Here is a 27,528-nt window from a genome sequence, read left to right on the forward strand (position 1 = left end):
CCGACCCTTCCCCAGTGTCGCCATTTCTGATTGAGGGGGGGGTCGATCCCAGGAGCTTTGGGGACCCTCGGGTGCCCCCCCAAATCGCCCCACCCCAAATCGCCACCTGTCCCTGGGGGTCACCCACCTTGTCCCCGCCCATTAACAGATTGGGGAGGGGTCGCGGGGGGTCCAGGCCGTTCCGGGGGGGGTTCAGGGGGGCCGGACGCCGTTTCCCCGGCGGGGGGGGGGGGCGGGGGGGCCGGACGCGGGTCCGCAGCTGGAGAAGGGAAGTTGGGGGGGGGGCCGGACGCCCGAGTTCACGCCGGGGGCAAGGTCAGCAACGGGGGGCTCCGCGTGGTTTTAGGGGTGGGGGAGGGGTCGCTGGAGATAAAGGAGACCCCCCAGAGGTTAGGGGTCAGCGCGGGGGGGCGCGGGGAGCTTTTGGGGGGCAGATTTTGGGGGGCTCGTGAGTCGCCGCCACTTCCTGGATGGCAGGAAACCGCCGGCGGCGACACGTCCGGGCCCCCCCACCCCCCCCAAACATCCCGCGGGGCTGTGACTTCCCCCAGGACCCCCCCTCAAAACCCCCCGGGGTCCTGGGGGCTGCTGGGGACACCCAAGGGTGGGGGGACATCGGGGGTCCCGGCGAGGAACCGAGTAAAGGAAAAACCCGAATTTCCGGGGAGGGGTCCCAAATGTGTGTCCCCTCCCCCTTCCAGCAGCGTTTTGGGGGTCCGGGGGGGGGGGGGGGAGGGGACGGTGGGGATGGGGTTTGGGGGGGGCGGGGCGGACACGGAGGGACAGAGGGACACGGATCCCCTCCCGCCCCTCCCCCCCGGCCTGAGCCCCGTGTCCCTCCCCAGGTGTCACCGTCGCCCCCCCACCCCGGGGATCGCCGAGGCCGGAGCCCCCTCCCCACCCCAGGGTGCTCCCCCCACTCCCCCCACCCACCATTGACCCGCAGAGGGGCGCGTGGGAAAAGGGGCGGGGCCTCCCGCGGGCGGGAATTCGCGCGCAGCCAATCAGAGCTCGCGGCGCTTTCCCACGTTCCCATTGAAGAAAAAAAACCCAAATCGGTGGGGGCGGGGCGGGGGGGGGCGGTCCTGGAGACCCCCCGGGGGGGCTCTGAGGGTCTCTTGGGGTTCCCTGAACATCCCTGGGGGTCCCGGGGGAGGATAATTGGGGGGTCCCGGGTGTTCCTAGGGGTCCTGAAGGGTCTCAGAAGGGTCCCTGGGGGTCCCGGGGAGGGGATAATCGAGGGGTTCCGGGGGTCCCTCGGGGTCCTGAAGGGTCTCAGAGGCGTCCCTGGGGGTCCTGAAAGGTCTCAGAGGGGTGTCTGGGGGTCCCTGGGGGTCCTGAAGGGTCTCAGAGGGGTGTCTGGAGGTCCCGGGGGTCCTTGGGGGTCCTGAAGGGTCTCAGAAAGGTCCCTGGGGGTCTCGAGGGGGAGATAATTGAGGGGTCCTAAGGATTTTTCCCGGTGGGGGGCGGGGAGGGGACCATGCAGTCCGACGACCTCTTCCTCCGCAAAATGCGGGGACCCTTGGCCCGGCCGCCCCCCGCGACCCCCGCGGTGCTCGGGGGGGTCCCATCCCCTCCCCCCTCCCCGGGGAGAGCCGCCCCCCGGCAGCGCAGCGGCAGCGAGGTCACCCAAGGGAGACCCTCAGAGGACGGGGGGTCCCCTCGCTGCCGCACCCAAAGCCACGAGGAGGGGTCGGGGTTGGGGGGCAGCCCCACATCGCCCCGATTCCGCGACCCCCTGCTGCTGCTGGGGCTGGCGGCGGGTGGGGGGGACCCCGATTTTTTCCCTCGCCCGCCTTGGAGCCCTCTTTTGGCGCATTACGATGTACAAAGCATCCTTTTCGATCCCACCGAACCCCCCCCGGGCCCCCCCGGCCTTATCTCGGGGGCTTCGGCCGCTCACCTGGAGCCCGAGGAACCCCCCGCGTCCCCCCTGAACGCCCCCGGCCCCGAGGTTTTGGTGCTCAGCTGTCCCCGCTTCTGCTGCGAGACCGGCGGGGAGCAGGAACCGGCCTGGGGGGGCACCCAAGGGTGGTCCCCGAACCCCCCCGGGCCCGGGCAGCTGCCGAACGCGGCGGTGGCGGTGCTGGAGGAGCCCCCGGCCGGAGCGCGACCCCCGCACCCCATCGAGCACAGCGATGAGGGCGCCGAGTATTACCGCAAATACTTCTATGGGAAAGGTAAGGGTTAATTTTTTTTGGGTGGGGGGAGGGGAAATGGGGGTCTTGGGGAGGTGGGGATACACCTGGGACAGGTGAGGAGAAGGCGGGGAAATGGTGTTTCCCCAACTTTTTGGACAGAAATTTCCCACCCCCAAAAAAATCCCCCCCCCCCAAAAAAAAAAAAAAAAATAATTACCAGAAATTCCCATGGGGAAAAGGGGCTGGGGGAGGAAATTCCCCCAAAAAAAATTCCGGAGGGAAAAGGGTCCGAGGACACAAATTCCAAAGGAAAACGGAATTTGGGGAGAGGTTCTGACCTCCCCCGCGTGACGGGGGAGAAACCCCCAGACCCACCGCTGTGCCCATGGGGGGTTTTGGGGGGGTCTTTGGGAATCCCGACCCCCCTCTAACGCCCCCTCCCCCCCTCAGAGCACCACAACCTGCTGGGTGAAGACCCCCGGCTGGGGCCCGTGGCCGTGTCCCTGCGGCGGGAGGAGAAGGAGGGGCCGCGGCCGCAGGTGCTGCACAGGATCATCGTGCGTACCTGCCAGGTGAGAGCGGGGGGAGGGGAACCCCGGGAATTTGGGGCTGGGGGGGGTCCCAAAAGGTCGGGCGGAGTTTGGGGGGTCTGGGTGGTCAGAGGGGTCAGGGCTCGGTGGGGTTGGGGGGTTATGGGTGGGTGGAATCAGTGGGGTGGGGGCAGATGAGGGTCCCAAAAGCTCCCGAGGGTCGGTTCTAGAGATGCTCAGGGTGGGGGTCGCATGGATTTTAGCCCCCTAAAATTCACCCCTGGGGGTGCTCAGGGTGCTCAGGGTGGGGGTCGCATGAGTTTTACCCCCCAAATTCCCCCCTGGGGGTGCTCAGGGTGGGGGTACCAGGAGTTTTACCCCCCCAAATTCACCCCTGGGGGTTTCCGGGGGTGCTCAGGGTGGGGGTCCCATGAATTTTACCCCCCAAACCGACCCCTGGGGGTGCTCAGGGTGCTCAGGGTGGGGGTCCCAGGAGTTTTCTGACCCCCCCTCACCCCGTGTCCCCCTCCCCAGCTGCGGACCCTGCGGGCGTCGGTGCTGGAGGAGGCGCTGCCCCCCGGCTGCCGCCCCCCCCGGGGCTCGGGGGGTCCCCCCACGGAAACTTCTGGAGCTGCTGCTGCCGGGGCTGGCGGTGGGGGGGCTGCGCCTCGCCCCCTCCCCCGCCGTGCAGGAGACCCTCCTCAAACTGGACGAGCAGGGGGTGAGGAATTGGGGAGGGGTCCCGCATCGGGCGGGGGAGGGGCACAGGAGGGTCTCTGGGGCCCGGGGGGGGGGGATGGGCGGGGGTCTCTTGGGGAGGGGGTTTGCTCCAGGGTGGGGAACACCCATGGGACGGGGACACGCGGTGGGTGGGAGGGGGATGGGACGGGGACACCCCCAGGGGACACCCCAGGGATGGGATTTATGGGATCTATGGGATCTATGGGATTTATGGGATCTATGGGATCTATGGGATTTATGGGATTTATGGGATTTATGGGATGGGGTTTATGGGATTTATGGGATTGATGCCATAGGATATGGGATATGGGATTTGAGATGGGATTTGGGACAGGGTGGGATGTACGGGATTTTTGGGATCGATGGGATTTATGGGACGGGATTTGAGATGTGATTTGGGATGGGGTAGGATTGGAGCAATGGGATCGATGGGATGGGGTTGATGGGATAGAAACAATGGGATGGGATTTACGGGATCAATGGGATCAGTGGGATGGGACTTGAGATGGGATGAGATTTATGGGATCAATGGGATTTATGGGATCAGTGGGATGGGATTTGGGATGGGATGGAATCAATGGGATGGGATTTATGGGATCAACAGGATGGGATTTGGGATGGGATGAGATTTATGGGATCAATGAGATTTATGGGATCAATGGGATTTATGGGATCAATGGGATCAATGGGATGGGATTTGAGATGGGATGAGATTTATGGGATCAATGGGATTTATGGGATCAGTGGGATGGGATTTGGGATGGGATGGAATCAATGGGATGGGATTTATGGGATCAACAGGATGGGATTTGGGATGGGACAGGATGGGATTTGGGATGGGATCAATGGGATGAGATTTATGGGATGGGAATTGGGATGGGACAGGATGGGATTTATGGGATCAATGGGATTTATGGGATCAATGGGATGAGATTTATGGGATCAATGAGATTTATGGGATCAATGAGATTTATAGGATCAATGGGCTTTATGGGATCAATGGGGTCGCACTGAGACGCGACGGGGTGTGACAGGACGGGGACCCCCGTGTGAGGTCGCTGTCACCTGCCCCAGGTGAGCCGGCAGCGCAAGGTGGGCGTGCTGTACTGCCGCGCGGGGCAGGGCTCCGAGGAGGAGATGTACAACAACGAAGGGCCCGGACCCGCCTTCGAGCAGTTCCTGGCGCTGCTGGGGACCCGCGTCCGGCTGCGCGGCTTCGGGGGCTACCGCGCCCAGCTGGACACCCGCAGTGAGCGCGGGGACACGGGGACAGTGGGGACATGGGGACATTGGGGGATATGGGGGACAGCGGGGACATTGGGGACACTGGGGACATGGGGACAGCGGGGACATTGGGACATTGGGGACACTGGGGACATGGGGACAGCGGGGACATTGGGACATCGGGGGGCATGGGGGACATGGGGACATTGGGGACATTGGGGACATGGGGACAGCGGGGACATGGGGACATTGGGGGGCATGGGGGACAGCTGGGACATTGGGACATCGGGGGGCATGGGGGACATCGGGACATTGGGGGACGTGGGAACATTGGGGGGACATGGGGACACCAGGGACATGGGGACATTGAGGGGCATGGGGGACATGGGGACATTGGGGAACATGGGGACACTGGGAGACATGGGGACGTTGGGGGCATGGGGGACATGGGGACATTGGGGACACTGGGGACATGGGGACAGCGGGGACATTGGGACATTGGGGACACGGGGACATGGGGACATTGGGGGGCATGGGGACATTGAGGGGCATGGGGACATTGAGGGACATGGGGACAACGGGGACATTGGGACATTGGGGGACATGGGGACATTGAGGGGCATGGGGACATGGGGACATTGGGACATGGGGACATAGGGACACTGGGGGATGTGGGGACACTGGGAAACATGGGGACACCGGGGGGATACGAGGGGACACTGCGGGGACACTGGGACATTGAGGGGCATGGGAGACATGGGAACACTGGGGGGACATGGAGACACCAGGGGGACACGGGACATTGGGGGGATATGGGGACATTGGAGGACATGGGGACATTGGGGGGACATGGGGACACCGGGGGGACACGGGACATTGGGGGACATGAGGACACCGCAGGGGCATGGGGACATTGGGGGACATGGGGACACTGGAGAGATACGGGGGCATACGGGGACACCGCGGGGACACTGGGGAGGATATGGGGACATTGGGGGACATGGAGACACTGCGGGGATACAGGGACACCGGGGACATTGGGCGACATGGGGGGGGACACAGGGACACCGGGACAATGAGGGGACGCGGGGACATTGAGGGGACACAGGGACACTGGGGGGACATCAGGGAGATACGGGGACACCACGGGGGACATGGGAACACCGGGGGGATACGGAGGACACCAGGGGGACACGGGAACATGGGGGACATGAGGGGACATAGAGGGACATGGGGGAGGGTTCCCTCTCGGGTTTGGGGGTTCCCTGCCGGGCTTTGGGGCTCCTGTCGGGGGTTCCCTTTTGGGGTCTGGGGTTCCCTTTTGGGGTGGGGGTTCCATTTTGGGGTCTGGGGGTTCCCTTTTGGAGTTTGGGGTTCCCTTTTGGGGTGGGGGTTCCATTTTGGGGTTTGGGGGTTCCCTTTCGGGGTGGAGGGTCCCTGCCGGGGTTTCGGGGTTCCCCGGCAGGGTTTTGGGGTTCCCTTTTGGGGTCTGGGGGTTCCCTCTCGGGTTTGGAGGTTCCTTGCCAGGCTTTGGGGCTCCTGTCGGAGGTTCCCTTTTGGGGTTTGGGGTTCCCTTTTGGGGTGGGTGTTCCATTTTGGGGTTTCGGGTTCCCTTTTGGGGTTTGGGGGTTCCCTTTTGGGGTCTGGGGGTTCCCTCTCGGGTTTGGGGGTTCCTTGCCAGGCTTTGGGGCTCCTGTCGGAGGTTCCCTTTTGGGGTTTGGGGTTCCATTTTGGGGTTTTGGGGTTCCCTTTTGGAGTCTGGGGGCTCCCTGCCGGTTTCGGGGCTCCCCGGCGGGTTTCGGGGGGCTCAGGCCGTGCCCCCCCCAGCCGACTCCACGGGCACGCACTCGCTGTACACCACCTACCACGGCTACGAGGTGATGTTCCACGTCAGCACCATGCTGCCCTTCACCCCCCGCAACCCCCAGCAGGTACCGCCCGGGGGGTCCCGGGGGTCCCGGGGGGGTCACAGAGAGGTCACGAGGTCACGGGAGGTCACGGGGGTCCGCAGGGGTTGGGGGTCCCAGCAGGAACCGGGAGCTCTGGGGGGTTGTGGGAGCTGAGGGGTCCCTTGGAGACCCCCCGGGACAGTTCGGGGGGCTCTGATCTTCCTCTGGATCCCCCAGTGACAATTTTGGGGGGCTCTGACCCCCCACAGTGACAGTTTTGGGGGGCTCTGATTCCCTTCTGGACCCCCCCCAGTGAGTTTTGGGGGTCTCTGGTCCCACCCAGTGACAGTTTTGGGGGTCTCTGGTCCCACCCAGTGACAATTTTGGGGACTCCAATCCCCCTTTGGACCCTCCTGTGACATTTTGGGGGGCTCTGACCCCCCCAGTAACAATTTTGGGGGGCTCTGGTCACCCTCTGACCCCCCCCCAGTGACAATTTTGGGGGTCTCTGACCCCCAACAGTGACAATTTGGGGGGTCTCTGGACCTCCCCAGTGACAATTTTGGGGCTCCCCCTCCTCTCCTCTCCCCCCTCAGCTGCTGCGGAAGCGTCATATCGGCAACGATATCGTGACAATCGTGTTCCAGGAGCCGGGGGCGCGCCCCTTCTCCCCGCGCGCGCTCCGCAGCCACTTCCAGCACGTGTTCCTGGTGGTGCGCGTGCACGAGCCCGGCACCCCCAAAACCGCCTACAGGTGACCCCCCGGGGGGCTGCCACAGGGGGTCCCCAGGGGATGGGGGGTCCCCTGAGAGCCTCAAAAACACCCCCAGGATCCCAAATTTGGGGTGAAATCCCTCCCCAGGTAACACCGAGACCCCAAAATTTGGGGTGAAAATGTCCCCAAACCCCCAAATTTGGGGTTAAACCCCCCAAAATAACACCGACACCCCAAAATTTGGGGTGAAACCCCCCAAATTTGGGGTTAAATCCCCCCAAAATAACACCGACACCCCAAAATTTGGGGTGAAACCCCCCAAATTTGGGGTTAAATCCCCCCATGATAACACCGACACCCCAAAATTTCCTCTTAAAATGTCCCCCAAACCCCAAAATTTGGGGTGAAAATGTCCCCAAACCCCCAAATTTGGGGTGAAATCCCCCCAAAATAACACCGACACCCCCGAATTTGCCTTTAAATTATCCCCCAAACCTCCAAATTGGGGTGAACCTCCTCAAAATATCACCGACACCCCCGAATATGGGGTGAAAATGTCCCCAAACCCCCAAATTTGGGGTCAAATCCCCCCCAAAATCCCTCCAGAGCCCTCAAATTTGGGCTGCATCAAATCCGAGGGGGTCCCGAGGGGATGGGGGGTCCCCCGAGAGCCTCAAAAACACCCCCAGGATCCCAAATTTGGGGTGAAATCCCTCCCCAGGTAACTCCGAGACCCCAAAATTTGGGGTGAAAATGTCCCCAAACCCCCAAATTTGGGGTGAAAATGTCCCCAAACCCACAAATTTGGGGTTAAACCCCCCAAAATAACACCGACACCCCAAAAATTGGGGTGAAAACCCCCAAATTTGGGGTTAAATCCCCCCCAAAATAACACCGACACCCCCAAATTTGGGGTTAAATCCCCCCAAAATAACACCGACACCCCAAAAATTCTCTTAAAATGTCCCCAAACCCCCAAATTTGGGGTTAAACCCCCCCAAAATAACACCGACACCCCCAAATTTGGGGTTAAATCCCCCCAAAATAACACCGACACCCCAAAAATTCTCTTAAAATGTCCCCAAACCCCCAAATTTGCGGTGAAATTCCCCCCAGGTAACACCGAGACCCCAAAATTTGGGGTGAAAAGGTCCCCAAACCCCCAAATTTGGGGTGCCTTAAACACATCCGCCTATATTTTATTTTATTTTATTTTATTTTATTTTATTTTATTTTATTTTACTTTTTTTAATTTTTTTATTTTAATTTTTATTAATTTTTATTTTTATTATTTTTTCTTGTTCTTTTCTTTTAATTTAATTTTTATTTGATTTCATTTTCCTTTTTTAAAAATTTTTTATTATTTTATTTTCTTTTCATTCCCTTTTCATTTTATTTTACTTCCTTTTATTTATTTCATGGTATTTTCTTCTCATTTTTCTTGTTTCATTTTATTTTCTTTCCATTCGATCCCATTTAAATTTTATTTTCCATTTTATTTGAAGCCAACTCAACTTCGTTTAACCTCTACTTCCACTTCATTTCATTTCATTTAATCTAGACGAACTTAAATTCATGAAAACCCACGAAAACGAATTAAAACTTTAAATATTTTTTCTTTTTTACCTTACACTAAATTTTTCATTTTTCCCCTTTTCATCCCACCCCATCCAACTCAATTTCGTTCCACCTCTACCCATTTCAACTCATTCAAATCCGCTGCAATTCCCTGCAAAAAAAAAAAAAAAAAATTCCTTTCATTCCATTTTATTTCAAAATTCACTCACATTTTTTTTTTTAAATTTTAATTTAAATTTATATTAATTTTTTTCCAGCGTCGCCGTGGTCCGCCCGGATGACACCCCACCCTTCGGCCCGCCCCTAGAAGCCGGACAGCGCTTTTTGGGGGGCTCGGGGCTGCGCCCCTTTCTGCTGGCCAAGGCCATTAACGGCGAGAACGCGGCGGCGCTCGGGGGTCGCCTGGGGGCGATGGCTGCGCGCACCCGCCGCCAGTACCTCCACGAGCTGCTCCGCGGACACGCGGGGGGCACCCCACTCCCCGCGACCCCCCGCGGGCTCCCCACCCTCGGGGGGCTTCGCTGGGGGGCGCCCGGAGCGGCGACAGCGGGGGGAGGGGCGGCGGTGGTGGCGGGGGCTTTGGTTTGGGGGGCGAGGGTGAGGGGGGAGGGGCGGGGGGGAGGGGCGGGGGAGGTGCCGTGTCTGCTCGGCGTGGCCACCGAGAGGCTCGTGGTGGTCGCCGTCAGGGATTTGGGGAGAGGTGACCCCCGAAATCGGGGAGGGGGAGGGGAGGTGGGGGGGAATGCGTGTCTCGGGGAGGTGCCCGGGAAGGAGGGGGGGGGTCGTCACTTCATCTGGGGGGGTCGCCACTTCTCCCGCGGGGGTCGCCACTTCATCTAAGGGGGTCGCCACGTCTTCTGGGGTGGTCGTCACTTCATCTAAGGGGGTCGCCACGTCTTCTGGGGTGGTCGCCACTTCATCTGGGGGGGTCGCCACTTCATCTGGGGGGGTCGCCACTTCATCTAAGGGGGTCGCCACGTCTTCTGGGGTGGTCGTCAACTCTTCTGGGGTGGTCGCCACTTCACCGGGGGTGGTCGCCCCCTCTCCGGGGGTGGTCGCCCCCTCTCCGGGGGTGGTCTCCGGGCCCCTGTTCAGCTGCGCCTGCCGGGACGTGCTGGGCTGGGCTTTCTCCGAGGGGCGCCTGGAGATTTTCCATGGGGGGGGTCAGTGGCTGGAGCTGCGCCTGCCCCACGGCGCTGCCCCACAGGTGGTGGCCAGGCTGCAGGTGAGGGGGGGATGGGGGGGTTTGGGGGGGGTTTGGGGGGGTCAGACACATGGGGGGGGTCCTATGGGGCTCGGACAGGCCATGGGGTGACCATGGGGTGGCCATGGGGTGGCCATGGGGTCATCATCCCCCCGCGCGGGTCCCCCAAGGTCCACCCGAGGTGGTGACACAGGGGGCGGGGGTCCCCTGAGCCTTGTGTCCCCACCACAAGCAGTGACACGGGGGGGTCCCCATGTCCCTGACCCTTGTCCCCTTGTCCCCCCTCGGTGACAGACGGTGACAGGGGGGGCTCTGGGGGGGGGGGGTCCCCATGTCCTTGACCCTTGTCCCCCCTCGGTGAAAGACGGTGACAGGGGGGTCCCTGGGGGGCTCGGGGAGGGGGGTCCCCATGTCCTTGACCCTGTGTCCCCCCTCACAAGCGATGACAGGGGTCTCTGGGGGTGTCTCTGGGGGTCCCCACGTCCCTGACCCTGTATCCCCTTGTGTCCCCCCGGTGACAGGCGGTGACAGGGGGGTCCCTGGGGTCTCTCCGTGGGTCTCTCTGTGGGGTCCCCACGTCCCTGACCCTGTGTCCCCACCCCACAAGCGATGACAGGGGGTCTCCGTGGGTCTCTCTGTGGGTCTCTCTGGGGGTCCCCACGTCCCTGACCCTGTGTCCCCGCTGTCCCCAGGCCGTGACCCGCGGCTGTGAGGTGCAGGAGCTGGCCCTGCCCAGAGGGGCCGGGGGTCGCCGGGGGTTCCGCGTGGACCCCTCGGGGGTGGTCACGGCCGTGACCCGCTTCTCGTTCGCCGAGACCGCGGGGCTGCGGCCGGGGGCGCGCCTCCTGCGCGTGGGTCGCTGTCCCCTGCCCCGAGGGGACACCCGAAAGCTGCGGGAGCTGCTGCGGAGACCCTCGGGTCCCCTGACCCTGCTGCCCCCCGACCGCGACGGGCGGCCACGGAGGTGGGGCTGGGGGTTTGGGGGGGTTTGGGGGGATTTGGGGGGATTTGGGGATTGAGGGGAGGGGACAGTGTCCCCCCGTGTCTCCAGTGTCCCCTCTGTGTCCCCAGTGTCCCTCCAGTGTCCCCGTGTGTCCTCAGTGTCCCCCGTGTCCCCAGTATCCCCAGTATTGCCAGTGTTCCCAGTGTCCCCAGTATTCCCAGTGTTCCCAGTGTCCCCCCGTGTCCCCAGTGTCCCCTCAGTGTTCCCAGTGTCCCCTCCAGTGTCCACCCAAGGTCCTCAGTGTCCCCTTGTGTCCTCCTTGTCCCCAGTGTCCCCTCAGTGTCCCCTCAGTGTCCCCTGTGTCCCCAGTGTCCCCAGTATTCCCAATGTCCCCGGTGTCCCCAGTGTCCCCACTGTCCTCCCTGTCCCCAGTGTCCCCTCAGTGTTCCCAGTGTCCCCCGTGTCCCCAATGCCCCCAGTGCCCCCTCAGTATCCCCGGTGTCCCCTCAGTGTTCCCCTGTGTCCCCAGTATCCCCAGTATTCCCAATGTCCCCGGTGTCCCCAGTGTCCCCAATGCCCCCAGTGTCCCTCCAGTGTCTCCCCGTATCCCCGGTGTCCCCTCAGTGTCCCCCGTGTCCCCAGTGTCCCCAATGTCCCCCGTGTCCCCTCAGGAGTTTCTCGGAGCTCTACGCCCGCTCGCTGGAGCAGGGTCGGGGTCACCCCAGCCCTGGGGACCCCGGCGGTGACATCGGCGACACCAGCAGCGACTCGGGGGACGACAGCGACACGGGGGGGGCTCCGGGGGGGCTTCCCCCCGCCACCCTGCGGCTGCTGGACGAGGAGAGCACCCCCTTCGTGGGGACCCCCGAACCCCCGGCGGGCGCCGCCCCCAGCCCGTGGGTGACACCCCCCGAACCCTGGGGACCCCCAAACCCCCCCCGGAGCCCCCATCGGTGTCACCTGTCGCCCCCCAGACCCGCCCTGGCGGACCCCACCCCGGACCTGCTGCTGCCACATCACAGCCCCGGCCCGGCCGGTGACACGGTGAGTCGCCTACGTGTCACCCTGTGTCCCCTCAGTGTCCCCTCATGTCCCCTCAATGTCCTCCCGTGTCCCCTCATGTCCCTCAGTGTCCCTCAGTGTCCCTCAGTGTCCTCCACTGTGTCCCTCAGTGTCCCTAAGTGTCCCCCCCATGTCCCTCAGTGTCCCCTCAGTGTCCCCCCGTGTGCCTCAGTGTCCCCTCATGTCTCCTCAATGTCCCCTCATGTTCCCCCATGTCCCCCCCACGTCCTCTCAATGTCCCCCCGTGTCCCTCAATGTCCCCCCCGTGTCCTTCAGTGTCCCCTCATGTCCCCCAAGTGTCACTCATTTTCCTCAGTGTCCCCTAATATCCCCTCAATACCCCCCCCATGTCCCCTCAGTGTCCCCCCGTGTCCCCTCCTCGGTGTCCCCGTGTCCCCTCTGACCCCCCCCGTGTCCCCAGGGTCCCCCCCCGGATCTCGCTGCTCCCGCGGCGCCCCCCGAGCCCGGCCCGGCCCTGGGCCCCTCGCTGCGACATTCCCTGGGCAGGCGTGAGTGGCTTTGTCCCCTCCGTGTCCCCTCTGTGTCCCCTGTGTCCCCTCCATCCATCCCTCCTCCCCTGGGGGGTGTCCCCTGTCCCCTGCGGGTGTCCCCAAAGCCCCTCGGGATCTTCCTTGTCCAGGGAAATGTTCCCTGGGGGTGTCCCCTGTGTCCCTCCCTTCACCTGGGGGTGTCCCCAAACCTGTCGCCGTGTCCCCTGGGGGTGTCCCCTGGGGGTGTCCCATCCTTTGGATGTGTCCCCAACCCGTTCCCGTGTCCCCTGAAGTGCCCCCATCCCCTGGGGGTGTCCCTATCCCTTGGAGGTGTCCCCATCCTTTGGAGGTGTCCCCAAACCCATCCCCTGTCCCCTGAGGGTGTCCCCTGAAGTGTCCCCATCCCCGGTGAGTGTCCCCAAACCTGTCCCCATGTCCCCTAGGGGTGTCCCCATCCCTCGGGGCTGTCCCCTGTCCCCTTGGAGATGTCCCCAAACCCATCCCCTGTCCCCTGGGGCTGTCCCACCCCTGCTGGGGGGGTCCCCCACTGTTGTCCCCGTGTCCCCCCCCGTGTCCCCTCAGTGCTGTCGGGGTCTGGGGACCCCCAGGAGGACGAGTGGGATGTCATCGCCCGTCTGGCCACAGCCTGCAGCGGGCTGCTGGAGGCCATCGCCCGGGGCGGTGAGGGGGCTTTGGGGGGGCTGGGGGGAATCTTGGGGGTTTGGGGATGGTTTGGGGGTCCTGAAGGCCACCACTGGGGGACCGAGGGGGCTCCAGGGGAATTTGGGGGTGGGGGGCAGGTCCTGGGGGGTTCTGGGGTGATTTGGGGGTGGTTTGGGGGTCCTGAAGGCCACCACTGGGGGACCGAGGGGGCTCCAGGGGAATTTGGGGGTGGGGGGCAGGTCCTGGGGGGTTCTGGGGTGATTTGGGGGTGGTTTGGGGGTCATGAAGGCCACCACTGGGGGGATTCCGGGGGGATTTGGGGGGATTTTGAGGGTTCTGGAGGCCCATTGCTGGGGGTCGGGGTGGATTTGGGGGGTCCTGGACACCATCACTGAGGGGATTCTTGGGGGTTTGGGGGGGCTCTGGGTGGGTTTTGGGGGGGGGCTGGAGGGTCCTGGAGGCCATCGCCCGGGGCGGTGAGGGGGATTTGGGGGGCTTTGGGGGGGGCTGGAAGGGTTTTGGGGGGCGGGGGGGAATCTTAGGGGTTTGGGGTCCTGAAGACCACCGCTGGGGGAATTCTGGGGTGATTTGGGGGGATTTAAAAGGTCCTGGAGGCCCATTGCTGGGGAAATGAGGGGGTTTGGGGGGTCCTGGGCACCATCACTGAGGGGATTCTGGGGGGTTTGGGGGGGCTCTGGGTGTGTTTTGGGGGGCTGGGGGATTCAGGGGGGGTTTGGGGGGCTCTGGGTGTGTTTTGGGGGGCTGGGGGGTCCTGGAGGCTATCCCTGGGGGAGTTCGGGGGGGTTTAAGAGGGTCCGGGTGGGTTTTGGGGGGCTCTGCGTGGGTTTGGGGGGGGCTGGGGGGGCTTGGGGGGCTGGGGGGTCTGGGTGGGTTTGGGGAGACTGAGGGGGTTTGGGGGGTTTTGGGGGGCCCTGGGTGGGTTTTGAGGGGGCTGAGGGGTATCACTGGGGGGGTTTGGGGGGTCCTGGAGTTCTTTGCCGGAGCGTGAGGCACAAGCAGAGATCGGGGTGGGGTGAATTTGGGGGATCAAAGCGATTTTGGGGGGCTGCAGGGACTCGAAGGATTTTGGGGGGGCTGCGAACGGTGACGATCGGCATTGGGGGGATCTCAGGACCCCCCAATTTGGGGTCTGACCCCCCCCAAACCCCCCCCAAACCCCCCATCAGGGCATCAACTCCGGGAGCTCCCCACCATCGGGGTCCAGCAGAGCCCGAGCCCGGCGCCCCCCCAGGATGAGTACGGAGGGGATTTGGGGGGGCTGGGGGGGTTTGGGGGGTCCCCAGGGGGGTCCCCAGGAGGGTCCCAGCCCCCCCCGTGCCCCTCCCCCCCGCAGGACCCAGAGCCTCTCGGAGAAAGTGGCGCAACTGGAGACGGCGCTGAGGCGGCTGCAGGAGGATCTGCAGGAGGTGGGGGGCACTGGGGGGCACTGGGGGGCACTGGGGAGGACTGGGAGGGACTGGGAGGGGACTGGGAGGGACTGGGGGGGACTGGGGGGGACTGGGGGATACTGGGAGGGGACTGGGGGGGACTGGGGGACACTGGGGGACATTGGGGGGACTGAGAGGGGACTGGGGGGAATTGAAGGGACACTGGGAGGGACTGGGGGATACTGGGAGGGGACTGGGGGGCACTGGGGGGGCATTGGGGGGCACTGGGGGGCACTGGGGGGGACTGGGGGGGACTGGAGGGGACTGGGGAGGACTGGGAGGGGACTGGGGAGGACTGGGAGGGACTGGGAGGGACTGGGAGGGCACTGGTGGGGACTGAGGGGGAACTGGGGGGCACTGGGAGGGGACTGGAGGGGACTGGGAGGGACTGGAGGGGACTGGGCGGGGACTGGAGGGGACTGGGAGGGACTGGGGGATACTGGGAGGGACTGAGGGGGACTGGGGGGCACTGGGGGGGGACTGGGGGGGCACTGGGGGAAGCAGAAGGGGCTGATCTGAGGGGTCTCTGTGGGGCAGGGTCTCACCCGGGGCTCGCTATGGGGCAGACGTTGATCCGGGGGTCGCTATGGGGCAGGGATTGATCCATGGGGCAGGGATTGATCCGTGGGTCGCTATGGGGCAGGGGTCGCTATGGGGTCGCTATGGGGCAGATGCTGATCCGTGGGTCGCTATGGGGCCGGGGTCGCTATGGGGTCGCTGTGGGGCAGACGCTGACCCGGGGGTCGCTATGGGTCGCGATGGGGCCGGGGTTGATCCGTGGCTCGCTGTGGGGCAGGGGTCGCTATGGGGTCTCTATGGAACAGGGATTGATCCATGGGGCGGACGTTGATCCGTGGGTCGCTATGGGGCAGACGCTGATCCATGGGTCGCTGTGGGGTCGCTATGGGGCAGGGATTGATCCATGGGTCGCTATGGGGCAGGGGTCGCTATGGGGTCGCTATGGGGCAGACGCTGACCCGGGGGTCGCTATGGGGCAGACGCTGACCCGGGGGTCGCTATGGGCTCGCTGTGGGGCAGACTCTGACCCAGGGGTCGCTATGGGGCAGACGCTGATCCGGGGGTCGCTATGGGGCAGGGATTGATCCGGGGGTCGCTATGGGGCAGACGCTGACCTGGGGGTCGCTATGGGGCAGGGGTCGCTATGGGGTCGCTGTGGGGCAGACTCTGACCCGGGGGTCGCTATGGGGCAGACGCTGATCCATGGGTCGCTATGGGGTCGCTATGGGGCAGACGCTGACCCGGGGGTCGCTATGGGGCAGGGATTGATCTGTGGGTCGCTATGGGGCAGGGTCACGAGGCGCAGCAGCGGCTCCGGGCTGAGCTCCGCGGGCTCCGGCGGCTGCAGCGGGACGGGGACAGCGAACGGCGGGGGGGGCGGCGTGCGACCCCCGGGGGACCCCGAGAGCCCCTGAGACCCCCGAGACCCCCGGGGACCCCCCGAGACCACCCAGGGACCCCTGAGACCCCCGGGGACCCCTGAGACCCCCGGGGGACCCCGAGAGCCCCTGAGACCCCGGGGACCCCCGGGGACCCCCCGAGACCACCCAGGGACCCCTGAGACCCCCGGGGACCCCTGAGACCCCCGGGGGACCCCGAGAGCCCCTGAGACCCCCGAGACCCCCGGGGACCCCTGAGACCACCCACCTCCCTCCCGGGGGACCCCCGAGAGCCACTGAGAGCCCTGGGGACCCCCTCGGGGACCCCCTGAGACCCCCGGGGACCCCCCGAGAGTCCCCCCAGGGACCCCCAAACCTCCCCCTTGGGGACCCCCGGATGCCCCCTCCCCCCTCCCCCCTTTCTGTGGGACCCCGCAGGACTCGGGGACCCCCCCCCCGGGCACAAGGTGGCACGGCCAGGTGGGCACGCGGACGGCCCTTGCACACTCACCCCTTGCACACTCACCCCCGGCTCACACTCACCCCGTGCCCCCCCTTTGCACACTCACCCCTTGCACACTTGTCCTGTGCCCCCTCGTGCCCCTCCCCCCCCCGCCGTGTGTCCCCCACTGACTGTGAACGTGAAGCTGTGACACCCCCGAATGTCCCCACCCCCCACCGTGTGACACTGGAACACCCCCCCACACACACACACCCGTGTGACAATGTGGCACTGGAACCTCCTGGGTGACACTGGAGTCCCTCCCCCACCCCCCCGTGTGTCCCCTCCTGTGTGACATTGTCCCCTCCCGTGTGTCCCCCCATTGTGACCCCCCCAGGTGACACTGGAGTCCCCCCCCGTGTGACAGTGTGGCACTGGACCCCCCCACCCGTGTGTCCCCTCCTATGTGGCATTGTCCCCTCCCGTGTGTCCCCCCCTTGTCCCCTCCCCGCCCTCGAGGGGGACGCGCCGGGACCCCCCCGGGACCCCCCAGCAATAAAACCCCTCCGGCGGCCCCGACCAGACTGCGGCTCCTCCCAGTTCATCCCAGTACAGACCAGTACACCCCAGTACACCCCAGTACATCCCAGTTCATCCCAGTACAGACCAGTTCACCCCAGTACACCCCAGTTCACCCCAATACACCCCAGTGCTGCCCAGTGCTCCCCAGTTCATCCCAGTTCATCCCAGTACAGCCCAATCCATCCCAGTTCACCCCAGTACCCTATTCCCATTCCCGCCCCATTCCCTGCCCCACAGACCCCATCAATCCCCAGCCCCACATCCCTCGGGCTGTCCCGGCAGTGGGGCGGGGGTCACTTGGGGGGCTCGGTGGGGCTCGGTGGGGCTCAGTGGGGCTCGATGGGGCTCGGTGGGGCTCGGTGGGGCTCAGTGGGGCTCGGTGGGGCTCGGTGGGGCTCGGTGGGGCTCAGTGGGGCTCGGTGGGGCTCGGGGGGGCTCAGTGGGGCTCGGTGGGGCTCAGTGGGGCTCGGTGGGGCTCGGTGAGGCTCAGTGGGGCTCGATGGGGCTCGGTGGGGCTCGGTGGGGCTCAGTGGGGCTCAGTGGGGCTCGATGGGGCTCGGTGGGGCTCGGTGGGGCTCAGTGGGGCTCAGTGGGGCTCGGTGGGGCTCGGTGGGGCTCGGTGGGGCTCGGTGGGGCTCAGTGGGGCACGGGAACGGGAATTCCCCACGGCGGCGACCCCCAAATTCCGCCCCCCAGGGAACCGCGGCGCCGGTGGCTCCTCCCCACGGGTGACACGCGGGTGGCGCTGGGGACACGGGACACTGCGGGGGGGGACACGGGGACACTGTGGGGACACGGTGACACTCTGGGGACACTCTGGGGACACTGTGGGGACACTGTGGGGACACTGTGGGGACAGCGATGGCGGGGCTGAAAACGGCCAGCGGGGAGGACATCGACGGCTCCTTCGAGCTGAGCGTGGAGCTGGAGGGCGGCGATGTGGGGCAGGGTGTGGGGCAGGGTGTGGGGCAGGGAGTGGGGCAGGGCCAGCCCCGGGTTGTCACCCTCTGTGTCACCGGGGACCTGCACGTCGGGGGCCTCGTGCGGCGGATCGTGGAGAGCTGCGGTGAGTGACCCACGGGCGGCCCTGACCCATAGCTGTGACCCATAGATAGCCCTGACCCACAGCACTGACCCATAGCTGTGACCCATAGATAGCCCTGATCCATAGCTGGGACCCATAGCTGTGACCCACAGCTGTGACCCATAGATAGCCCTGACCCATAGCTGTGACCCACGGGCGGCCCTGACCCATAGCTGTGACCCATAGATAGCCCTGACCCACAGCACTGACCCATAGCTGTGACCCATAGCTGTGACCCATAGCTGTGACCCATAGATAGCCCTGACCCATAGCTGGGACCCACGGGCGGCCCTGACCCACAGCACTGACCCATAGATAGCCCTGACCCATAGCTGGGACCCACGGGCCGCCCTGACCCACAGCATTGACCCATAGATAGCCCTGACCCATAGCTGGGACCCACGGGCCGCCCTGACCCACAGCACTGACCCATAGATAGCTCTGACCCATGGCATTGACCCACAGCACTGACCCACGGACGGCCCTGACCCATAGCTGTGACCCATAGCTGTGACCCACGGCACTGACCCACGGCACTGACCCACGGCACTGACCCACGGACGGCCCTGACCCATAGCTGTGACCCATAGCTGTTACCCACAGCATTGACCCATAGATAGCCCTGACCCATTGCTGTGACCCATAGCTGTGACCCACGGGCGGCCCTGACCCACAGCACTGACCCATAGATAGCTCTGACCCATAGCTGTGACCCATAGATAGCCCTGACCCACGGGACTGACCCATAGCATGGACCCACGGCATTGACCCATAGCTGTGACCCACGGCACTGACCCATAGCACTGACCCACGGCCGGAGTGACCCATAGCTGTGACCCACGGCACTGACCCATAGCACTGACCCACGGCCGGAGTGACCCATAGATAGCGCTGACCCGTAGCACTGACCCACAGCGCTGACCCATAGCTGTGACCCATAGATCGCCCTGACCCCTCCCCACCCGGGACTGACCCTGGGGACAATTGTCCCCCCCGGTGTCACTCAGCGGTGATGGGGGGGGGGGGTTGGGGGGCTGGGGGCAGGGGCAGCGTTATCAGGGGGTCCCACCCCTCCCCCCACATCCCGCCCCCCCCCCGGCTCCCCCTGGCCGCGCTGATAAGGGGCTAAAAATACCCCGGATGTGGTTTGGGGGTGCGGGGGGGGGACCCCTGAGGCCTTTGAAGCCCCCCACGAGCCCCCAGACCCACCCCGGCCCCTCAGGGTGGCTCTGGGGCATCCGCGACCCCCCCCGAGACCCCCAAACCCCAGTAAAGACCCCCCGAACCCCAGTAAGGACCCCCCAAACCCCAGTAAAGACCCACCGAACCCCAGTAAAGACCCCCCCAAGCCCCAGTAAGGACCCCTCGACCCCCACTGAAGACCCCCGACCCCCATTAAAGACCCCCAAACCCCATTAAAGACCCACCGAACCCCAGTAAGGACCCCCTAAACCCCAGTAAAGACCCCCCCAAACCCCATTAAAGAACCCCCGAGCCCCCCAAACCCATTAAAGACCCTTCAAACCCCAGTAAGGACCCCCCAAACCCCGGTAAGGACCCCTCAAACCCCATTAAAGACCCCCTAAAACCCTTTGAAGACCCCCCTGACCCCCATTAAAGACACCCCGAACCCCATTAAAGACCCTTCAAACCCCAGTAAGGACTCCCTAAACCCCATTGAAGACCCCCTAAACCCCAGTAAGGACACCTCAACCCCCCCAAAACCTCATTGAAGACCCCCCGACCCCCACTGAAGCCCCCCCCCGCCCGCAGGAGACCCCCAGCCCTGGGCTGACCACGCCCTGTGGTGGGAGCAGCAGCGGCGCTGGCTGCTGGACCCCGCGCCCACCCTGGACTCGCTGGGGGTCGGGGGGGGGTCCCGGCTCCGCTTCACCCCCCGGCACCGCCCCCTGCGCCTGCGCCTCCCGGCCGGGGGGGTCCTCAGGGTGCACCTCAACTTCGCCGGGACCCCCGGGAGGGCGGCGGCCAGGGTCTGCGGGCTGCTCGGTGGGTCTGGGGGCTTCATTGGGGGGGCTGGGGGCTTCATTTGGGGGGTTCATTGGGGGTCTGGGGGCTTCACTGGGGGGGCTGGGGGCTTCATTTCGGGTCTGGGGGCTGCTCGGTGGGTCTGGGGGCTTCACTGGGGGGGCTGGGGGCTTCATTTGGGGGGTTCATTGGGGGTCTGGGGGCTTCACTGGGGGGGCTGGGGGCTTCATTTGGGGGGTTCATTGGGGGTCTGGGGGCTTCACTGGGGGGGCTGGGGGCTTCATTTGGGGTCTGGGGGCTGCTCGGTGGGTCTGGGGGCTTCACTGGGGGGTTCATTGGGGGTCTGCGGGGTTCATTTGGGGGCTTCACTGGGGTCTGGGGGCTTCATTTGGGGGGTTCATTGGGGGTCTAGGGGCTGCTCGGTGAGTCTGGGGGCTTCACTGGGGGATCTGCGGGCTTCATTTGGGGGGTTCATTGGGGGTCTGGGGGCTTCATTTGGGGTTCTGGGGGCTTCACTGGAGGGTCTGCGGGCTGCTCGGTGGGTCTGGGGGATTCACTGGGGGGGCTGGGAGCTTCATTTGGGGGGTTCATTGAGGGTCTGGGGGCTTCATTTGGGGGTCTGGGGGCTTCATTTGGGGGTCTGGGGGCGTGAATGGGGTTCTGGGGGCTAAATTTGGGGGTTCACCGGGGGGATTTGGGGGGTCCCGGGATGGGTTTTTGGGGTCTCTAGGGGCTCATTGGGATCGGGGAGGGGTCTCTGGGGGGTCTCCGTGGTAATTTGGGTCTGGGGTCTCGGAGGGGTCTCGGGGGGGTCTGGAGGGTCTCGGGGGGTCTCTTGGGGAGGTCTCGGTGGTAATTTGGGTCTGGGGTCTCGGGGGGGTCTCTGGGGGGTCTGGGGGGTTATCTGGGGGGTCTCGGGGGTAATTTGGGTCGGGGGTCTCTCAGGGGTCCGACACCCCGAGGAACTTTCGCTGCTGCGGCCCGAGCGGGGGGAGGGGCACGACCCCCCCCCTCCCCCCCCCGACCTGGACCTGACCCACCTGAGCGCGAGGACAGGTAACGGGGGGGGAGGGGCGGGGGGAGGGGTCTCTGGACCACACCCCCCCTCATGCCTGCCCCTCCCCCACACCCCCTTTATCCCTCCCCCCAGATGAAGCCCCTCCCCCCGCGCTGCCCCTCGAGATGCTCCGCCCCCTCAGGAGCCCCAAATTTGGGGGGCGCGACCCCCCGGGACCCCCGCGGAGCCCCCCCGGGAACGCGCTGCTGCGGTGGGCGGGGCTGCACGCGCGGTGAGGGGCGGGGCTTGTGTGGGTGGGGCCGATGGGGGCGGGGCTTATGTGGGTGTGGCTGAGTGGGCGGGGCCTGTTTGGGTGGGGGCTGAACGTGATAGGGCGTGGCTTCTGGGCGTGGCTTGGGTGGGGTTTAGGGCGTGGCTTGGGGTTGGGCGTGGTCGGGGCGTGGTTTTGGGGTGTGGTTTGGGGGCGTGGTTTGGAATTTGAGGTGTGGTCAGGGTGTGGTTTGGGGGGTGTGGTCAGGGTGTGGTTTGGGCTCAGTCAGTGTTGTGGGCGTGGTTTGATGTTCAGGGCGTGGTTTGGGGTTCGGGTGGGTTTTGGGGCGTGGTTTGGGTGTGGTCGGGGCGTGGCCGAGCTGAAGCCCCGCCCCCCGCAGGTGGCTGGACGTGGGGCGGTCTCTGATGGAACAGGGCGTGGCCCAGGAGGAGGAGCTTCTGCTGCGCTTCAAGTACCCGTGTGCCATGGGGCTGGACCCCCAGGTACCCCCAGACCCCCGGGGACCCCAAAATCCCCCCGAGGGACCCCAAAATCCACCTCGGGGACCCCAAAATCCCCCCGAGGGACCCCCAAAATTCCCCTGGGTGGATTTTGGGGTCCCTGGGCGAGGTTTGGGGGTCTCCAGGAGGGGATTTGGGGGGGTCTGGAGGATGTTTTGGGGATCCTTGAGGTGGAGTTTTGGGGGTGTCTGGGAGAACTTTTGGGGGTCCCCGGGAGTTTTTGGGGTCCTTGGGGAGAAATTTTGGGGGTCCCTGGGGGGAGTTTGGGGGGTCCTTGGGGAGAAGTTTGGGGGTGTCTGGGGAGGAGTTTTTGGGGTCCTTGGGGAGAGCTTTTGATGGTGTCCGGGGGACAGTTTGGGGGGTGTCTGGGTGGGGTTTTTGGGGTCCCTGGGGTGCAGTTTTGGGGCTCCCCGGGGGTCGCAGCCCCCCAGACGCCCCCCGCCCCCCCAGGACGGCCGCAGGGTGGCGCTGCTGCAGGAGCAGGCGCTGGCGGCGCTGCTGGCCGAGGACATCGAGTGCTCCGAGGAGCAGGGGGTGCTCTTCGCCGCGCTGCAGGTACCCCGAAACCTGCCGGGGGCACCCCAAAACCTGCTGGGGGCACCCCAAAACCTGCTGGGGGCACCTGGGATACCCCAAAACCTGCCCTGGTTTACCTGAGATATCCCAAAACCCACCTGGGATACCCCAAAACCTGTCCCGAGTCACCTGGGATGCCCCAAAATCCACCTGGGATACCCCAAAACCCGCCGGGGGCACCCCAAAACCTGCCCCGGGTCACCTGGGACCACCTCAAAACCTGTCCCGGGTTACCTGGGATATCCCAAAACCCACCGGGGGCACCCCAAAACCCGCCCCGGCTCACCTGGGATACCCCAAAACCTGTCCCGAGTCACCTGGGACACCCCAAAATCCACCTGGGATACCCCAAAACCCTCCCTGGGTCACCTGGGATACCCCAAAACATCCCAAAACCTGCCCGGGGTCACCTGGGACACCCCAAAATTCCTCCTGTACCTGAAAATCCCACCCTGGATCCTTTGGGGTCCCCCCTCCCCAAACCCCACCCTGGAGTTCTCCTGTACCCAAAAAACCTCCCAGATTCCCCAGGACCCCCCCAAATAACCCCCAACCCCCTGGGACCCCCCAAATTCTCCCCAAAATTTCCTGCCCCACCCCCTGAGCCCCAAATCCCCCCTGGGACCCCCCAAAAAAACACCCCCCCGACCCCTCTGGACCCTCCCAGTACCAGATCGAGAGGGAGGAGTGGGGGGACCCCCAGGAGCCCCCCGAGACCCCCCAGGACCTGGACACGGCCCTGGACAGACTGGAGCTGAGCCTGGGGGGCGGCGGGACCCCGGGTCCTGCGGTGAGACTGGGGGGACTGGGGGAACTGGGAGGAACTGGGAGGAACTGGAACTGGAAGGGGGGAATTGGGGGTCTGGGGGGCACTGGGATGGGATCGGGGTGCACTGGGAGGCACTGGGAGGGGGGAATTGGGGGTCTGGGGGTCTCTGGGGGTCTCTTCTGTTCATACTGGGAGGACTGGGGGACACTGGGATGGGATTGGGGTGCACTGGGAGGAACTGGGATGGGAGAATTGGGGGTGTGGGGTGCACTGGGGGCCACTGGGGGTCTCTTCTGTCCATACTGGGAGGAACTGGGAGACACTGGGATGGGAGAATTTGGGGTCTGGGGGCACTGGGAGACACTGGGAGGGGACTGGGGGCACTGGGACTCACCGAGGGTTTTTGGGGGGGGGGTCCCCAGGAGGAGCTCGGAGCCCCCCCTGAGCTGGAGGAGGAGCTGGAGATTCACAGGTACCCCCCAGACCCCCAAATGTGGGGGTCCCCTCACCCCACATGGGTGTTTTGGGGGTCACCTTTGACCTCACCCTCCCCAAATTGGGGGTCCCCCCCCAGGCCGTCGCCGTGGCCGTTCCGGGGGTCCCGCCCCACCCGGGCGCTGCTCTCGGGGGCGTCGTTGTCACTCTGGACCCCCCCAGGGCCGGGGGGCTCCTGCCAGCAGCTGAACCTCCGCGGTGAGACCCCCAAAATCACCCCAAAAACCAGCCTGAGACCCCCAAAATCACCCCAAAATCACCCCCAAACCAGCCTGAGACCCCCAAAATCACCCCCAAATCATCCTGAGACCCCCAAAATCACCCCAAAAACCAGCCTGAGACCCCCAAAATCACCCCAAATCATCCTGAGACCACCCAAATCACCCTAAGACCACCCAAAGCCCCCCAAAAAATCACACTGAGATCACCCAAAGCCCCCCGAATCATCCTGAGACCACCCAAAGTCCCCCCAAAATCACCCTGAGACCACCCAAAGCCCCCCAAAACCTCCTGGGGACCCCCCGCCAAAATCACCCTGAGATTTACCCTGGCACCCCAAATCTCCCTCAGGGTCCCCTAAAATCACCCTGAGACCACCCAAATCCCTCCCCAAAATCACCCTGAGACCACCCAAATCCCCCCCCAAAATCACTCTGAGACCACTCCCAGCACCCCCAAAATCCCCTCTGGGACCCCCTCAAATTCCCCTCTGGGGGTCCCCCAAAGCCCCCAAAGACCCTCTGAGACACCCCAAATCCTGCATAGGACCACCCCAGAGCCCCCAAATTTCCCCCCAAAGCCCCCAAATCCCCCCCAGGACCCCCCAAAATCCCCCCAGGACCCCCCCAGAGCCCCCAAATCCCCCCAGGACCCCTCTGAAACACCCCAAATCCCCCCCAGGACCCCCCCAGAGCCCCCCAAATCCCCTCTGGCTCCCGTTTAACCCCCTCAACGCCCTTTCGGGACCCCCCCCATTTCCCTTCCTTCACCCCCAAACCCCCCCCGGGACCCCCCGAACCCCGTTTTTGTGCCCCCTCCCCAGGCTGTGAGGTGACCCCCGAGGTGGATTTGGGGGCGCAGAAATTCGGCCTCAGACTCCGGGTGGGGACGAGCGAGACCCTGCTGCGGTGCCGAGATGTGGGTGGGGGTCCCGGGGGGAAAATGGGGGGGTCCTGGGGAGGTTCTGGGGGGGTCCCGGGGGGTTTTGAGATGGAATTTTGGGGTTTTCAGAGAATTTGAGGGATGCGGGAGGGTTTTCTGTGGGAATTTTTGGGGTTTTTCTGTAGGAATTTTTGGGGTTTCTGTGGGAATTTTGGGGGTTTTCTGTGAGGATTTTTGGGGTTTTCTGTGGGAATTTTTGGGTTTTCTGCGGGAATTTTGGGGTTTCTGTAGGAATTTTGGGGGTTTTCTGTGGGAATTTTTGGGGTTTTCTGTGGGAATTTTTGGGTTTTCTGCGGGAATTTTGGGGTTTCTGTAGGAATTTTGGGGGTTTTCTGTGGGAATTTTTGGGGTTTTCTGTGGGAAATTTGGGGTTTTCTGTAGGAATTTTGGGGTTTTCTGTGGGAATTTTGGGGTTTTCTGTAGGAATTTTTGGGATTTTCTGTGGGAATTTTGGGGTTTTCTGTGGGAATTTTTGGGTTTTCTGTGGGAATTTTTGGGGTTTTTGTAGGAATTTTTGGGGTTTTCTGTGGAAATTTTGGGGTTTCTGTGGGAATTTTTGGGGTTTCTGTGGGAATTTTTGGGTTTTCTGCGGGAATTTTGGGGTTTCTGTGGGAATTTTTGGGATTTTCTGTGGGAATTTTGGGGGTTTTCTGTGGGAGTTTTGGGGGTTTTCTGTGGGAATTTTTGGGTTTTCTGTGGGAATTTTTGGGGTTTCTGTAGGAATTTTTGGGATTTTCTGTGGGAATTTTTGGGTTTTCTGTAGGAATTTTTGGGGTTTTCTGTAGGAATTTTGGGATTTTCAGGGCAACTTGATTTTTGGATTTTCTGTAGGATTTGTTTTTTTTTGGGGGGGGGGAAGGGATTTAATAGGGGTTGTTTTTTTTTTGGGGGGGGTGGTTCCGATGGAAATTTTGGGGTGTCCCCCCCCCCTCCTCAGGCCCCCCAATTCGCCCGTTGGTTCTGCGGCATCGGCGCGGCCTCGCGGGGGGGGTCCCCATGGGACATTCGGGGGGTCCTGGGGGTCCTGGGGGTGCAGCCGGATCGGGGAGACCCCCCCGGGACCCCCCCCCCGACCCCCACCTCCGGACCCACGGCGGTTTTTGCCCCCCCGATTCCAGCGGAGGCTCAAAACCGGGCAGGTACCGGGACCCCCCCCCGAGACCCCTCCTCATAATTAACCCCACCCGGGAGACCCCCACTCACAAACCCCCCCAGGAGACCCCTCCCCACAATTTAACCCCCCAGAGACCCCTCCCCATAATTTAACCCCCCGGGAGACCCTTCCTCACAATTTAACCCCCCCCAGAAGACCCTTCCCCACAATTTAACCCGCCTCTCCGAGACCCCTCCCCATAATTTAACCCCCTCCAGGAGACCCCCACTCACAATTTAACCCCTTCGGGAGACCCCCACTCACATTTTAACCCCCCCTCGAGACCCCTCCCCACAATTTAAGCCCCCAGAGACCCCTCCCCATAATTTAACCCCTTCGGGAGACCCCTCCCCATAATTTATAACCCCCCTCGAGAGACCCCTACCACAATTTTTAACCCCCCCCCGAGACCCCTCCCCATAATTTAACCCCCCCAGGAGACCCCCACTCACAATTTAACCCCCCCTCGTGACCCCCCCTCGCAATTTAACCCCTTCGGGAGACCCCCACTCACATTTTAACCCCCCCTGAGACCCCTCCCCACATTTAACCCTTTCCCCCCCAGTTGGCCCAGCGGCTGCTGCAGGTTTTGCTCCGGGAGGGGCCCCTGAGCCCCCCCCAGGCCCGGCTCCGCTTCGTGGAGACCTGGAGAGACCTGCCCGGCTTCGGGCTGGGCCACTTCGTGGTCAGGTACTGGGGGGACTGGGATAAACTGGGAGGGACTGGGAGGGACTGGGATAAACTGGGAGGGGACTGGGAGGAATTGGGAAGGGATTTGGGGGGACTGGGAGGGGTTTGGGATGAACTGGGATAAACTGGGAGGGGACTGGGAGGGGTTTGGGATGGACTGGGATGGACTGGGGGAACTGGGAGGGGACTGGGAGGGACTGGGATAAACTGGGAGGGGACTGGGAAGGGATTTGGGGGACTGGGAGGGGTTTGGGATGGACTGGGGGAACTGGGAGGGGACTGGGAGGGACTGGGATAAACTGGGAGGGGACTGGGAGGGGATTGGGGTGGACTGGGAGGGATTGGGAGGGACTGGGATAAACTGGGAGGAATTGGGAAGGGATTTGGGGGGACTAGGAGGGGTTTGGGATGAACTGGGATGGGCTGGGGGGAACTGGGAGGGATTGGCATGGGACTGGAGGGGACTTGGGGGGACTGGGATGGACTGGAAGGGAAATAGGAGGGGACTGGGAAGGGATTTGGGGGGACTGTGAGGGGTTTGGGATGGACTGGGGGTGACTGGGAGGGGATTGGGAGGGACTGGGATGGGCTGGGGGGAACTGGGAGGAATTGGGAAGGGATTTGGGGGGACTGGGAGGGGTTTGGGATGGACTGGGGGTGACTGGGAGGGGACTGGGAGGGACTGGGATAAACTGGGAGGGACTGGGAGGAATTGGGAAGGGATTTGGGGGGACTGGGAGGGGTTTGGGATGAACTGGGAGGGACTGGGAGGAGA

General features: G+C 63.9%; 2 protein-coding genes and 2 long non-coding RNA genes across 4 annotated transcripts; 2 read left to right on the forward strand and 2 right to left on the reverse strand.

The window, feature by feature from the left end:
* Window positions 1-1,329: 1,329 nt before the first annotated feature.
* Window positions 1,330-16,130, forward strand: SIPA1 (signal-induced proliferation-associated 1). The gene is given in 16 exon segments (XM_066340275.1): window positions 1,330-2,180; window positions 2,592-2,713; window positions 3,206-3,253; window positions 3,255-3,392; window positions 4,487-4,661; window positions 6,464-6,567; window positions 7,122-7,279; window positions 9,076-9,315; window positions 9,590-10,043; window positions 10,715-10,986; window positions 11,637-12,009; window positions 12,449-12,536; window positions 13,101-13,199; window positions 14,369-14,438; window positions 14,536-14,608; window positions 15,939-16,130. Coding segments are annotated over 16 exon segments (3,306 nt in total). The 5' UTR covers window positions 1,330-1,480.
* A 1,781-nt stretch (window positions 16,131-17,911) lies between these two features.
* On the forward strand, window positions 17,912-26,774 carry LOC136374893 (fermitin family homolog 3-like). The gene is made up of 12 exons (XM_066340276.1): window positions 17,912-18,116; window positions 19,908-20,141; window positions 21,066-21,176; window positions 21,271-21,409; window positions 21,789-21,891; window positions 22,360-22,464; window positions 23,153-23,275; window positions 23,677-23,726; window positions 23,829-23,947; window positions 24,792-24,886; window positions 25,848-26,049; window positions 26,629-26,774. The coding sequence occupies exons 1-12, from the start codon at window positions 17,912-17,914 to the stop codon at window positions 26,772-26,774; spliced, it is 1,632 nt and encodes a 543-aa protein (XP_066196373.1).
* On the reverse strand, window positions 22,625-22,923 carry LOC136374891 (uncharacterized). Its single transcript, XR_010746008.1, has 3 exons — window positions 22,855-22,923; window positions 22,706-22,771; window positions 22,625-22,673 (listed from the first exon to the last, which is right to left on the reverse strand). It is a non-coding gene; the product is annotated as an uncharacterized lncRNA (long non-coding RNA).
* On the reverse strand, window positions 26,759-27,062 carry LOC136374890 (uncharacterized). The gene is made up of 3 exons (XR_010746007.1): window positions 27,044-27,062; window positions 26,942-26,971; window positions 26,759-26,816 (listed from the first exon to the last, which is right to left on the reverse strand). It is a non-coding gene; the product is annotated as an uncharacterized lncRNA (long non-coding RNA).
* Window positions 27,063-27,528: the final 466 nt, after the last annotated feature.

The sequence above is a fragment of the Sylvia atricapilla genome, unplaced genomic scaffold (genome assembly GCF_009819655.1).
Source record: "Sylvia atricapilla isolate bSylAtr1 unplaced genomic scaffold, bSylAtr1.pri scaffold_181_arrow_ctg1, whole genome shotgun sequence".
NCBI classification, from domain to species: domain Eukaryota; kingdom Metazoa; phylum Chordata; class Aves; order Passeriformes; family Sylviidae; genus Sylvia; species Sylvia atricapilla.